At 41.2% G+C, this 15,514-nt stretch overlaps 1 protein-coding gene across 6 annotated transcripts in view; it reads left to right on the top strand.

Annotated features, from left to right (window-relative positions):
* LOC145346612 (ATP-binding cassette sub-family C member 8-like) overlaps positions 1–15,514 on the top strand; it is a 212,764-nt gene that overhangs the window by 131,760 nt on the left and 65,490 nt on the right. For all 6 annotated transcript variants that reach the window (XM_080194086.1, XM_080194087.1, XM_080194084.1 and 3 more), the window contains one exon: positions 14,710–14,973. In XM_080194086.1, coding sequence (XP_080050212.1) covers positions 14,710–14,973 — 264 coding nt within the window. The remainder of the gene's footprint in view (positions 1–14,709; positions 14,974–15,514) is intronic.

Below are 15,514 nucleotides of genomic sequence, written 5' to 3'. Positions count from 1 at the left end.
TGGCAATGCCCAGGTGGCATCTTGGCGTTGCCCATTGAGGCTACCGGTGAGGGGGGATGGTGAGAGGATGGATCAGGGCTGCTATTGGGGCTGGGGGCATGGGCGGATTGGGAATTCAAGGCTGCCGGGCAGGAGGGAGATTGAGGTGGGCTGTGGGCAGGGCAGGGATGGCCTGGGCATGTTCATGGGGCCAGCAATTGAGCCGTGGGGAGCCTGGAGGGACAGCAACGGGGATGTTTGCTGTGCTGGCCAGCAGTCGGGCTAGCCAGCGATCAGGAGGCCGGCAGCGCAGGGTTATTGCACATACGCCAATTTTAGCACTGACAGATCTACACATCTCAGTGGCCCGCTCAGCACTGTGCTGCCAGCCTCTTAAGTGGGAATAGGCTCCACCCATAGATTTTTGGAGTGATTTAGGCTAGCACACTCTGCAGTGCACAGAGTGTGGGAGATTCATTTTGAAACTCCCACTGAAAAAAACCGGTGGGATTTACTTTGTTACTTACACGAATTCGACGGAATATTTTTTGGGAGAATCGCCCCCACAGTCTCACCAGTACCATGTACACTTGTGCAAGACTTCCCTACCCTTATACTCCAACCCTGATGAAATAAGGGCCATCATTCCATTAGCCTTCTGATTACCTGCTGCACCTGTGTGTCAGCTTTGTGTTCTGTGCACAAGTTCATCCAAGTTCCTTTTGCAACTTTCTGCAGTTATTCTCTATTTAATGGAGTACTGTGTGCAGTTTTGGGCGCCGCACCTGCGCAAGGATATTTTGGCCTTGGAGGGAGTGCAGAGGAGGTTTACTAGGCTGATACCGGAGTTGAGGGGGTTGAGCTATGAGGAGAGGCTGAATAAACTAGGCTTGTACTCGTTAGAGTTTAGAAGAATGAGGGGAGATCTCATTGAGACGTATAAGATGATGAATGGGATGGATAGGATAGAGGTGGAAAGACTCTTCCCGCTCAAAAAAGACAGTAGGACTAGGGGGCACAGCCTCAAGATAAAGGGGGGGCAGTTCAGAACGGAGTTGAGGAGGAACTTCTTCACTCAAAGGGTGGTGAATCTCTGGAATTCTCTGCCCATTGAAGTGGTGGAGGCTGCCTCGCTAAATATTTTTAAGAAGCGGGTTGATGGGTTTTTGATAAGAGAGGGGATTAAGGGTTATGGGGAGAGGGCGGGAAAGTGGAACTGAGCCACGACAGATCAGCCATGATCTTATTGAATGGCGGGGCAGGCTCGAAGGGCCAGATGGCCTACTCCTGCTCCTATTTCTTATGTTTCTTATGTTTCTTATGTTAAATAATACTTTGTTCTTTTGTTCTCCCTTCCAAAATTAATATCTTCATATTTTCCCACATTATACTCCATTTGCTGACTTTTTGCTCATTTACTTAATCTATCACTATCTCTTTGTAAACTGTTTGCATCCCTGCCGCAACTTGCCCTTCTACTTAGTTTAGAGTTATCTGCAAATTTAGTACAGAACATTTGCTTCCTCTTTCCAAGTCATTAGTATATATTATAAACAGTTGCGGCCTCAGCAATAATCCCTGTGGAACCTACTGGTTACAACCTGAAAAAGAACTCCCTATTCCCACTCACTGTTTCCTGCCCGTTAGTCAATTCTCTATCCGTGCCAATATACTACCTCCAGCAACGTGGGCTGTTATCTTATGATTTAACTTTTTGTGAGGTACATTGTTGAACATCTTCTGGAAGTCCAAATACAACACATTTACTAGTTCTCCTCTATCCATTCTGGCTGAGACTTCCTTGAAAAACTCAAATAAATTAATCAGATATGATTTCCCTTTCATGAAACCATGCTGATTCTGCTTGATTAGATTATGATTTTCCAAATGTGCTTTTATTACTTAATAATTTATTTCAACATTTTTCCAACAATAGATATTGGGCTAATTGACTTAGAGTTACCAGCTTTTTGCCTCCCTCCCTTTTTGAATAGAGGTGTCATATTGGCATTTTTTCAATTCAATCCAGAATCCAAAGATTTTTGGAAACTTACAACCAATGCATCCACTATCTCCATAGCTACTTCTTTTAAGATCCTAGGATGCAATCCATCAGGGTCCGAGGACTTATCTTCCTTTAGCCCTATTATTTTTGTCTAGTACCTTCACTGTTACCACTCTCCCCTCCCCCCACCCCCCCCCCCATTCTTTAGCATTAATCGCACATATGAAGTATCTTCCATAATAAAGACCGATGCAAAATATCTGTTTAAATCCTCTGCCATTTCCTTGTTCTCCATAACTATCTCCCTAGATTCATTTTCTAAGGGGCCTATGTTTACTTGGACCTCTCTTTTCCTTTTTATATATTTAAAGAAGCTTTTATTGTCAGCTTTTATATTCCTCCCTAGGTTGCTCTTGTAGCTTATTTTCTTTTTTTTATCTTTTTAAACCTCCTTTGCTGGATTCTGAATTTATCCTAGTATTCGAGGCGATCACTGATTTTTTCCTTCTTATGTGTTTTTTTCTTTCTAGTTAATGCTCTCCTTAACTTCCTTGGTTAGCCATGGTTGTATATCCCTCTTCTAGAATCTTGCCTCCTTATTGGGCTATATTTTTGCTGCGCACCATGAATTATTCCCTTAAATGCCTACCACTGCTTGCTTATAATCTATCTGCCCAGTCCACTTTAGCTAATTCTAACCTCATTTCATTGTAATTTCTTTTATTTAAATTAAACACAATTTTACCTAATCCAAGTTTCTCATTCTCAAACTGAATATTACATTCTATTATGTTGTGATCAGTGCTTCCTGGGGATCTTTCACTCTGCAGGCATTTATTAAACCTACCACATTACTCATTACCAGATTCAAAATAACCTGTTCCCTGGTTGGCTACATGACATTTTTCTCTAGGAAACTATCTCTGATGCACTCTCTGAATTCATTATCATAGCTACTCTTGCCGACTTAACTAACCCAATCAACATGAAGATTAAAGTCATCATATTTATTGCTTTATTCTTTTTATGTGCTCCTATTATTTGCTGAGTAAATTTTCTACAGCGTGGCTACTATTTGGGGTCTATACCCTACTCCTACTAATGTCTTCCTTTGTTTGTTCTTTTTTTTTTTACCTCCATCCAAATGGACTCTGTACCATCCAACCTAGATAATCTCTCCCAATTGACTTCATTTCATCTCTTATTAACAGTGCTACCCCACCACCTTTTCCTTCTGTCTGTCTTTCCAGAAGGTCAAATATCCCTGGCTATTAAGTTCCCAGTTTTGATCTCCTTTTAACTGTGACTTCATAATGGCTGTGAGATCATATCCATGTACCTTGATTTGCACCTTCAGTTTATCTATCTTATTTTGGATGCTTCGTGCATTAAGATACAAAGCTCTAGGCTTGCCTTTTTGCCATTTTTAATCATTCTAACTTTGTAATGTGGCCTTATGTGCCTCTTGCCTTTGATTACCCTGCATACTAATTTTACTGCTCTTATTTTTATTATTGTCCTAGTTTCTCTTCTCCTGTCACCCCACTTAGGTTCCTGTCTCTCTGCCACTTTAGTTTCAATTTTCCCCAACCACACCAGCAAGTACTTGCCCTAGTACATCAGCCCTGGTCCTGCACAGTTTGTTCATGTCCCATCTCTCTCAGAACTGGCCCCAGTGTCCCTCCCCCTTACACCATCTTTCCAGCCACACATTCATCTGAGAAATCCTGGTATTTCAACTTTGACTAGCATTAGGCAGTGGCAATAATCTTGAGATCACTATCTTTAAAGTTCAGTTTATTTCCTAACTCCCTATATTTTGGCTTTTAGGACCTCATCTCTTTTTTACCTAGATCATTGGTACCGATATGTACCACAACAATTGGCTGTTCATTCCCCTCCCACAGCCCCCCTTCCAGAATGTCCGAGCTGGATCTTTGTACCCATCTTGTCTGCCCTGCAGAGCAGCATATTGCTGCAAATAAGTTAACGTCTATTGCTGCTACTGCTGTTGGTATTGTTGCTTCTTACCCTGCTGTTGTTACCCTTACTGATCCTGTTGTTGGTATTGAGAATCTTGGAGTGACTCCTGCGATTAGTAATGTTGTTGTGGCTGCTGTTCCTAATTCCTCATCAGAGGTCTGTGGTATAATTTCTGCTATGCTCCAGTTAAGGTCAACTGCATGGAAGTTTAGATCATGGTGAGTAATCTCAGTCTCAGGTGAAACGAGCTCCAAAAAGTTGAAAATCATTTGTAAAACAGTGAAATCAGCTCAATGTGAACATCGATTAATGTGAACACCAGGCTTTCCCATATGTAAGGCAGCAGCTATGTCATTCCAATGGTTAAATTCATCCAGGCTGTCAGCTTCATTGATCATTGAATCCTAGCATGCTCCCATCGCGTTGATCCTGGTAAGTTCACACAACTCGTGAAACTTATGCAGTATGTTATAATAACTTGTTTTTAAAAGAAGACAGATTTCCCAGCAAAGGGTGGAAATTATCAAAGAATAAGATTTCATATTTTAAAATTTGTACTGTAACAAAAAGACAAAATGCATCAAACATTACTTAACAGACAACTAACAAACAAAACGAAAGAAAAGTTACTTGGCTTCAAATAATGAATAGACTGATATCATGTTGCAACCTGCAGGAATTCCTCAGGGTAGTGTCCTAGGCCCAACTATCTTCAACTGCTTCATCAATGACATTATCTTCATCATAAGGTGGAAAGTAGGGATATTTGCTGATAATTGATTGCACAATGTGCAGCAACATCCTCAATTCCTTGGAGACAGAGACAGTCCATGACCAAATGCAGCAACACCTGGACAACATTCTGGTGGGAATTGATAAATCGTTGGTAACATTTGCACTGCACAAGTGTCAGGCAATGCACATCTCCAACAATAGAAAATCTAATCATCTCCCCTTGACATTCAATGGTATTACCATGATGAATCCCCTCTATCAACATCCTTGGTGTTTCCTTTAGACCAGCCATATAAACACTGTGGCTACAAGCGCAGGTGAGAGGCTGGGAAGTTAGTGACTCCCAAAACGTGTTCACTATCTCCAAGACAGAAGTCAGGAGTGTAATTGAATATGCAGCACTTGCCTGGATAAGTGCAACTCCAACAACACTCAAAAAACTTAACACAATCCAGGAAAATGTAGCCTGCTTGACTGGCATCCCATCCACCACCTTAAACACTCACTTCCTCCATCACTGACACACAGTGAAAGCAGTGTTTACATTCTATAAGATGCGCTGCAGCAACCTGCCAAGACCCCTTCAACAGCATCTTCCAAACCCGTGATCTCTACCACCTCAAAGAAGATGGGCAGCAGATGCAAGGGAATGCCATCACTACAAGTTCGCCTCCAAGCCACGCACCATCCTGATTGGAACTTTTTTTTATTTATTAGTATCACAAGTAGGCTTATATTGCTGTTCCTTCACTGTCACTGTGTCAAAATTCTGGAGCTCCCTTTGTAACAGCCCTGTAGATGTACCCACACCATGTGACCTGCAGCAACTCAAGAAATTGGCTCCCCAGCAACACCTTGAGGGCCATAAGGATGAGCAATAAGTATTGGCCTAGCCAGCAAAGCTCAAACCCCATGGAATGATAAAATGAAACATCTTTGGTGTGCTTTGCATTTCAGACAGATATATAGCATTATAGGAAAAGTCTCTCCATGACTCCCAACTCTTTAGCAGGTTCATTTCTCCATGCCCTGCAAATCAAAACTTCCAGTTTCCTTCAAATATTATTCCACTCAGCCTAAATCATGCAGATCCAATTTTTACCAGTAATTCAGTGACTCCGTATTCTTGAATTTCCAGAAGTTCAATTAGTTCTGTCTCCTTCCTTTTGAAAAGAAAACAAATTCTCACAGGATCCTGTTGGATTATTAACATAGCAACAGCTGTTTTCTCTCACTCCTTTGTTTTCCCCCCTCTGGCTGGATTTTGTCAGCAGTGTTTCATTCCCAATCGTGGAACTGGAAGTCGATGCCGAGTCTACTCTCTTGCTTTTTTTTCTGTTTCCCATATGATTACAATCAAAATTTAAATGTTGCTGGTTTACAGGGGCAAAGCTGGGGTAGGGGATGCTATTCTGTGGTACAACCGGCCAAGAATTGACAATGCTGCAGCAATGGTGGGGCTATAAAAGAGAAGGAACCTGTTTAAACTCTGCACCATGACCAAAGTCTTCCTGCCCAATTCCATTGCATTAACAAAATATATTGAGCACACAACAGGGGCATGGATGTTGACATTCCACTTGTGATTAATTTACATTGCATTTGTTTCACTTTATTCATCTGTACATTGTTACTTGTTGAGACTAGCCATATGTACTGGCACATCTCAAAGTTAGCATGCATTGATATTTACAGGGAAGTTATAGAAACATTTCTTTAATGTGAAGGAAACTGGCTATAGTTCATTGAATGTTCATGTTAGTTTCTCATGTTATAGCTGCCATTTTGTGTGACTTGGCTAAACTGGCAGGCTCAGCCAGGCCTCCCTTCTACGCATTGGAAAGGACATTGTTGGCAATCATTCTCAGCAGATATTATTGAAATGCTGTAGATGAACTCAAAGCCCTGGTTAGACTCTGCCAGCCAGCACGCAGAGATTGACCCACAATTGGATAAACAGGAATGAGAAGTTTCCATCATACGGCAGAATTCAGTCCTTTTAAATTTTTCACTACTGGCCAGAATTCACTTAAGTGAAGAAAAAAATTGCCTTCTCTCCATTCTCCCTCCTCTCTTGGTTACTCACAATCATGAGTTAACCCTATTATCTCCTATAAATTATGAGGGAAGAACAGTCATAGGAATTCACTTGGGTATAAAAAACGCCCTTTACTGAACTATTTGAAAATCCTCTCGCTGTTAGAAGGAAAAAGTGATGATGTGGAGATGGACTGGGGTAAAATGGAAAGAAATCCCACAACACCAGCTTAAAGTCCCAACAGGTTTACTTGTAGCAAAAGCCACAAGCTTTCGGGACAGGCTGTCCCTTCGTCAGGTGGCTGGGAGTCAACTGTAAATTTCTTAAAGGAAAATAATCATTTTGAAATGACTTTGAATACAAACCGTTTGTGAAAAAATCAGGAGTTAGGGTACTGGTGATAATTTCATGGAGGTTTTGTAGTTAATGTTTTAGTGTGTGCTGGGGTAGTTTCTAAGGGGTACTGGGATTTATCCATAGGAGATAATAGGATCATGATTGAAAGTGGAAGAGGAAGGTTGGAGAAAAGGCATTTATTTTCACTGGAGTGAATTCCTAGAAGGCAATTTTTTCACAATTTGCTTTGCTTTTCCTGGGCAATATTTTTCCCCAAGTACTAAATCCATTATGTTGCATGTGCTCTGAAGCACATTTAAACTGCCTTCGTGTGAGTGCATCTATGGATGTCCCTGATTGGCTAACTGTTCTGACAGAATGGCCAATTGGAGTACAGAATCTAGGCCTGGGATCTGGAGCCAGACGTTTGTGCCCTGACAGCTGCCTCTCTTGTTCATCATCAATATTTTATAAAAATTATGGTTTTGAGTCTTATTTATAATGTTTTCTTTTTGTCCTTCACCATTATTGCTGTTTTTTCATTCCAGCTCCCCCACTTAAGGTAAAGTGGAGAAATCGTCATGGGGAAGACAGGGTGGAGAAATAGGAGGGAATCGTTGTATAGGCAAGGAGGAATGGTTGAATGTGAATGGGAGGAAGAGTGAGTGAGGAGGGGGAGTATTTAGGTGAGACAGGACAAGAATGAGTGGGGTTGAGTGAGAAGGGAGCATACGACTCGGTGGGGAGAGAGGACATGAGTGAGTTGGAGGCTTAGTGGAGAGGGAGCATGAGCGAGTAGGGATTGGAGGGAGGACACGAGTGAGTGAGTGAAGGCTGGGTTCAAAGAGGGATGTGTGTGTGGGGTGGGGAGGAGCCAATCACAATGTGAGTGGAGGGGCAAAGGACTTAACTGTGTCTTCTGTCACAAGGGAATCTAGAGAGTTTGGTTGAAACCTAGATGAGAGTATCAAATAAAAACAATTTAACAAAGTACACAGATATTCATATTTATATAATGTATGTAGACTTATAACATCCAAACTTTAATAACATACCAAATATTGCAATGCTGTTTTTGCTGTTTTGTTTTTGTTGCCATCTTGGTACTATCTTAATTTTCAAGAGGATTTTAAAAATATAATTGCTAATGTAACGTGTGTGTTGCTGGTAAAGCCAGCCTTTATTGCCCATTCCTAATTCCCTTGAAAATACCTGTGAAGAACCAACATAATCCTTTGCCTTACTTTACATGTACATAATCCAGGAAGGCCCTATTCTGTTGTTAGTATGGATTTCATCCTGTATTATTTGCACATTGAATGCGGAAATACTAAGGTCACTTTGGTAATTTTATACAATTGTATTGGTTTTGACAGCAATAGAAGGTAAACAAAGGGAAAATTGATGTTGCTATGCACTTAAAGTCCGATACTCCAATCCACTTGAAATTGACTGGAAGTATTTACATTTCACTACAGATCATAAAAAGTTTAATAAACTCATGGGCTGCAAATCTCCCATCCTGCTGAACTCATTCTTTAGTGCAGTGGGCCAGGAGATTCTTGCGTCAGCTGATTTGCGGCATTTGCGCACCTCTAGCGTCTCCCAGCACCGGATTTGCAGCAGTGTCAGGTCCGCACCGGAAATCGGTGGGAAGGTACAAAGACCATTTAAATGATCATTTGCATAAAATTTAAATGTGACTGGCGGGCCCAGGACTGAAGTCTCTGGGCTTGCTAGCATCTCCCCCTGTCAGAGTGGTTCACTCCAGTGGAGTTTAGAGTAGCTTCCCACTAACAGGCAACTAGCGGCCTGATCCGAATGGAGTGAAGGGGGGCAATTGGGGACCCCCCCCCCTCCCCGAGCACTGGATGCAGGGAGTTGGCTGAAGCGGGGGGAGAGGGAGGTGTCAGGTCACCCTCATGCTGGCATGGTGTGTGAGGAGGAGTGACCTGTAATTTTAATGTTGGGGAGTGGGGGGAAGTGAGGATGACCCTCTTTACTGAGGGTTTGGAAGTGCTCCCCTGGTCAGTGAGGGGACCTCTCTTCATATGCAGAGATCAGGGAGTCCTTTAAAACTGGAACCTTAATCTCTGAACAGCTGTGTTGGCGGGGGTGTTTCAAGATCTGCATAATTTAAGTGGTTAAGATGGGTGAATCCCACCTCACAGTCACTGCTAATGCCAGCCAGAAACACTCCCATTTTTCCATTATCAGAAGCACTTGGAGTGCAAATGGGTGAATCGAGGCCATTACATTTTAGTTTCAGGACTTCTAATGGTATGCGTGTGGGTTATTATTGGCTGTTTGACTAGTGTCCACTCATTGCTGAAGCTGTTCCACAGCAATCAGATTACATGAGCCTGTCTCCAAGCAGAGGTGTTTAGTGTGACTTTACCACTCCTTTTCAGAATGTTTTCTTTCACCTTGAGTTAAAGGAAACATGTTAAAACGTAGCTGTCTTGTAAAGTTGCATGTTTATAAGCAACTGACTATTGTTGTCAGTAAAATAATACCTCTGAGACCATTAGTGAATCAAAGTACAGTGGCTTTATTACAAAAGCTTTTGGGAGAAGCTGGTTCCTAAAGCGGCCTGTCAGACTTCATCCTGAATACAATTTATACATTATGGTTCTCAGTCCCAGTCACGATGCAGTCGCCGGGTCCAGTCATGATTGCAGTTCTTCCGGCTATTTCGGCAGTTTTTTCCTTTGTGAAACTTGTGTGGTCATGGCTGTCTCAGTATTGTTCCTCTTTTCAACTAGCAGTTATTACACTTAAACATCTGCAGTTGTTTAGCTATGTTTAGCTAGCACACAAGCCTGCAGAAACAGAAAAGGTTTGCAATGCTCTTGCACAAATTCTAAGTACAAAATTCATTAACCCTTTCCCTTCTTCACTATTAAAGCCAGAATTTAGGGTTAAAGTCTGAATTAATTAATCATACTTTAAATGACAAACCTGACAACTGTTACTGCTTGGATACGCCCCACTGAAACCTGGAAGTGGGTGGAATGTTAATAGATTTCTAACATGCTGATGTTTCTCAGGGATTTAAACCCCATTTGTACTCAACCCACCCACCACTTGATAGCTAAAATTCTGTTTGTTATGTCTTTTTTATAATTTTGATTTTGGTTAATATTGATTTTAAAAGTGCATGTCAGATTAGAAATTAAACATATTAGAGCTATCACCTACCATTAAGCTTATACTTCTACTTATAAAATCTCATAATGCATGATGAACTTTCATTGCTCACCTCATGTTGATATATGAGCGGCATCATGGTACTGTTGCCTCAGTGTCAGGAACCTAGGTTCAATTCTTGCATTGGGTGACTGACTTTGTGGAGTTTGCACATTCTCCCTATGTCTGTGTGGGTTTCCTCCAGGTGTTCTCATTTCTTCACAGCGTCCATAGACGTTGGATTGGCCATGGTACAATTGTCCCTTAGTGTCCCAAGATGTGTGGGTTAGATGGATTAGCCATGGGAAATGTTTGGAGTTATGGGGATAGGGCAGAGTAGTGGGCCTGGGTAAATATGTCAAAGTGAATGCAGATTCGATGGGCCAAATGGCCTCCTTCACAGTAGGGATCCTGTTGTTCTATGATATGAGATGCAGACGTAAGGTTGACTTAATGGAAGGGTGCTGTTGTCTTGCAAGTGATCGCATCATAAACACAGAGTACTTTACATGAAAAACATTTGACAGAGATTGATCCTACTATATAAGTTATGAATCACTACTCCTGGTTAATATTTTAATATGTGGAGATTATCTTTTCAAACATTTTATTTTCTAAAATGTTACAGCTGAGTACAAATGGGGTTTAAATCCCTAAGTCCAGGTTCCTGCATTTTGTACCAGAAATGGTGTTGATGTAGCTGAAGATTGTCAATGCTGAGTGCAGCAATTGCATACTCCAGCGTTAACACCAGGTCCTCCCAGTTCTTATACAAAACCCCCAAATATAGAATAACACACTGCCTAAAGAATGTACTCCATCCTAAACCTCAACTAAAACTCTATTACATCAGTTTGAATTTTTCCATTTGCTATATAGCACATGTTTTGTATGCCATCAAAAAGCTGACAATTCAAAATGTCATACACGTGTAATGAGGTGAGAAAAAGCATTAGTATATGGAAGTCTGAATGAGAAAAATATAAATGTTAAAAACACAAATGTGATATTCTAGGAGGTGAGAGACTTGCTTTTTGAAAATGTTGCATTTTACATTGGAAATTAATGTTGTAATTGCCAAAGGATTTACAATTAAATAAAACAAATAGAGATATCAATTAATCAGTAATCACAGAATCCTTCAGTGCAGAAAGAGGCCATTTGGCCCATCAAGTCTGCACCAACCTCAATTGCACCCAGGTCCTATTCCTAATCCCTGTATATTTACCCACTAATCCCTCTAACCTATGCATCCCAGGACACTAAGGGGCAATTTAGAATGGCCAATCAACCTAGCCCACACATCTTTGGACTATGGGAGGAAACCAAAGCATCCGGTGGAAACCCATGCAGACACAGGGAGAATGTGCAAACTCCACGCAGACAGTGACCTGAGTTGAGATTCAAACCCAGATCCCCGGAGCTGTGAAGCAGCAGTGCTAACCACTGTGCTACCGCGTCAGCGTTTTGATGGCATATGATGTGATCAGAAACTACCTTATCAGTCATTCTTTAATAATTCAAGCCTACTCCCACCTCTACACATTATTTTACAGGGGCACGCAGTCTGTTCAATGTGCAGTTAACAAAGGCACAGGCCTGGATTTCCTTTGAAGCCATGCACACACAATCAGGAAATTATCTTATTTCTTGCTCCTTAGATAAAAGTGCCTTGAGTGGCAGAATCATCTTTCTGGTTGGTAGTGCTTGGTGAGAGTGATAAAGATAGGGGATGGATTGCCCTGTAGACTTTACCCTTCACCTATACTTGCCATCTTTGCACCCGCCCATCCTCTTATAGTTCCAACTTAATGCCAGCTCATGCAACTTATAAACCCAGTGCTAACTCTTGCCTCCCATTCATCCTCATGGCCTGTTAAAGCCCCTATGCCAGCTCACCTAGAATCCACCATGGCCAGACCTCAGGGAACATGGCTGAGATAAAATGAAGTTCTAAATGTCTGTTGCAGACTTATAAAAGTCTGTTGCAGGGCATATTAAAAATATGCCCATTCAAAACATTTCAATCCCTTCAAGTGCTTAATCCCATATAAAAGAAAGATTTGTATTCATAACCCCACATCAAAGACAGCCAATCTCTGAATAGACTCTTTAAGCTGTCAAACAGCGAACTTGCAGCTTTCCATTGGGATAATGATGGATTGGGAAAGTAGTCAAACAATAATAATGCTATGCTATCACAATAGCGCTTAGTTTACATCAATTGAAAATGCAAGCACAATTTTTTTCAACTCAGCCATAGCCAAATAATTTGATAGCTTGATAGTTTTGTAGCTGTTATCCCACCCTTCTCGAGCACTTCTACTCCAAAATTCATAATTCATACACTGTAGGGATAAGGCCCTTGATCCAGTAAAAATTGGGCCTGTCAGAACTCAGCACTGGGTCCAATGGCCACGCAGAGTTTGGGTTTCCCTCGTATAAATCACATCCTGCCTCTCCATTCCCCTACCGACAAAAATAGGATCCGTCAGAAGTGTGGGTGTGATCCGAATCCTGCCTACCATTTTTAAAAGCCTCCAGGATTCCACAAAGATCTAGGCCACAATATTCCATCCATTTCCTATCCTTTTCAAGAATACTGGTTTATACTGATCCCGTACTTTCTTGGCACCTGCTCCATTTCACCCTGTCACTCCCTTGCCTTGTAACCAATTTTACATTGATATTTATTCCCCAGTTCATGCCGGAGCTCTTTTCCCATTCCCTCTACGTCCAACCCAATATTTAATGCTAAGAATCCTCCTCTGTACCTATTGGCGATGAGAGGAGGGAAATTGATTTGAGTTTGCTCTCCTGCAGTACCATTAACCTTAGGCTGAGGTAGCAAACGATTGCCAACAATGAAAAAATAATAATGTTGAAAGAACCAGCATCCATAGGAGATAAGATAAGAAAAAGCAAAATACTGTGTGGGAAATCTGAAATAAAAGCTGAAAATACCTGTAGTATTCAGTAGGTCTGGCATTTAGGTCAGTAATATTTGTACCATACAAGTTACATAGATGATTTGAAATTGGGGACCAAGTGTTGTGTGTCAAAATTGGTAGATAACGCTCAGATAAGTGGCAGAGCAAAGTGTGCAGAGGACGCATTAAGTCTGCAAAGGGATATAGATAGCCTAAGTGAGCGGGTGAGGGTCTGACGGATGGAGTACAATGTCGGTAAATGAGAGGTCATCTATTTTGGCAGGAATAACAACAAAATGGACTATTATTTAAATGGTAAAAAATTGTAGAGGGACCTCTGTGTCCTTGGGCAAGAGTCAGAAGAAGTTGGTTTGCAGGTGCAGCAGGTAATTAAAAAGGCAATGAAATTTTGTCCTTCATTGCTAGAGGGATGGAGTTTACAAACAGCAAGGTTATGTATAAGGTGCTGGTGAGGCTACACCTGGAGTACTGTGTACAGTTTTGGCCTGCTTACTTGAGAAAGGATATACTGGCACTGGAGGGAGCGCAGAGAAGATTCACTAGGTTGATTCCGGAGTTGAGAGGGTTGGCTTATGAGGAGAGAGTGAGTAGACTGGGACTATACTCATTAGAATTCAGAAGAATGAGGGGAAATCTTGTAGAAACACATAAGATTATGAAGGGAATAGATAAGATAGAAGCAGGGAAGTTGTTTCCACTGGCAGGTGAAACTAGAACTAAGGGGCCATGGCCTCAAAATAAGGGGATGCAGAGTTAGGACTGAGTTGAGGAGGGTTGTGAATCTGTGGAATTCCCTGCCCAATGAAGCAGTTGAGGCTACCTCATTCAATATTTTTAAGGTAAGGATGGATAAATTTTTGAACAGTAAAGGAATTAAGGGTTATGGTGAGCGGATGGGTACCTGGAACTGAGTCCACGAAAAGATCAGCCATGATCTTATTGAATGGTGGAACAGGCTCGAGGGGCCAGATGGCCCACCCCTGCTCCTAGTTCTTATTTTCTTACATTAAATCAGTGACCTTCTTCAACAAGAGACAATTCAAACCATCTTCTCTTGACATTCAATGGAATTGCCATCACTGATATATCTACACTAGAGTGAGTGCAGCAATTTAAGAAGGCGATTAAGGATCAACAACAAATTCTGGCCTTGCCAGTGATTCCCACAATTCATGGAAATAGTTATCTTCCGTTGAAAGCAGTGGAGACTGCATCACTGAATATGTTCATGATTGAGTTAAATAGATTTTTGATCTGCAGTGGAATGAGGACATTAGGGTGCAGACAGAAAAGTGGAATTAATAATGCCTGATCTTACTGAATGGTGGAGGAGGGTCTATGGGCAGCCTACTCCTGTTCCTATTTTTTAGCTGTTATGGAATAATAAGAAAATCTGTCTTTGGAGTGAAAAACAGTATTGTTTCAGGTCATGAACTCTCACCAGAACAAACAAAACTTGTTAGCCAAATTCTTTCAATTTTTATAAATTTTAGGTTGGAAGCGGCAAAACATCGTTAATATCTGCCATTTTAGGAGAAATGACAACAGTCTCTGGACATGTGGTATGGGCATCAGCCAATCAGCCGCTAGCATATTCTGCACAGACCGCATGGCTGAGGAATGCTTCTTTACAGGATAACATTGTGTTTGAGGAAAGTTTTAATGAAGAGCGTTTTCAGACCGTGATCAAAGCCTGTGCTCTTCAGCCGGATATTGATGTTTTACCAGCTGGCCGGCTGACAGAAATTGGTGAAAAGGTAAATGCACTGATGTGATAACTGCCAGGGCTTATTACTGACATTTTGTTCCTCATAATGTTTGTTGGCATAATATTAGAGCATTACATGGAATCTTAAAAATTGGTGTAAGACTAGTCTTTTTACATGAAATTAATTTTATTTGAAAAATAATTAAGGTTTTTCAATTTGAATTTAAAAAATCTTTTTGTGAAATTTAAACCACCTACTGTTTAGTCTTCCTTTGTGAAATCTGGCTTAATAATTATATGCATATCAGATAGCTTACAAGCAATGATGAAATGTCAGTTTAAAATTACATGAGTTTATCAATTATAACTCAAAAGTCTCCTATGTTACAGCTTTGCAATAAATGAAGTGGGTTCTCAAGCTAGGCTTTTTCAGCAATTAAATGAGGGGTGGCATTCACCGTCAGATTGCCGCTGTGCTCCTATTTATTTATCTTGCTCCAGAAGACTCTTCTCGCTGGAATTTCAAACCATACTCCTGAAAAATGTGGAGCTTGACTGCTCCTGGCTCACTTCCTTCATAGTGCAGGAAA

This window comes from Carcharhinus amblyrhynchos, chromosome 8 (genome assembly GCF_965287045.1).
Source record: "Carcharhinus amblyrhynchos chromosome 8, sCarAmb.v2.hapA, whole genome shotgun sequence".
In the NCBI taxonomy this organism is placed as follows: domain Eukaryota; kingdom Metazoa; phylum Chordata; class Chondrichthyes; order Carcharhiniformes; family Carcharhinidae; genus Carcharhinus; species Carcharhinus amblyrhynchos.
Note: the sequence above shows the minus strand (reverse complement) of the source record. Positions and strands in the feature narration are given on the sequence as shown.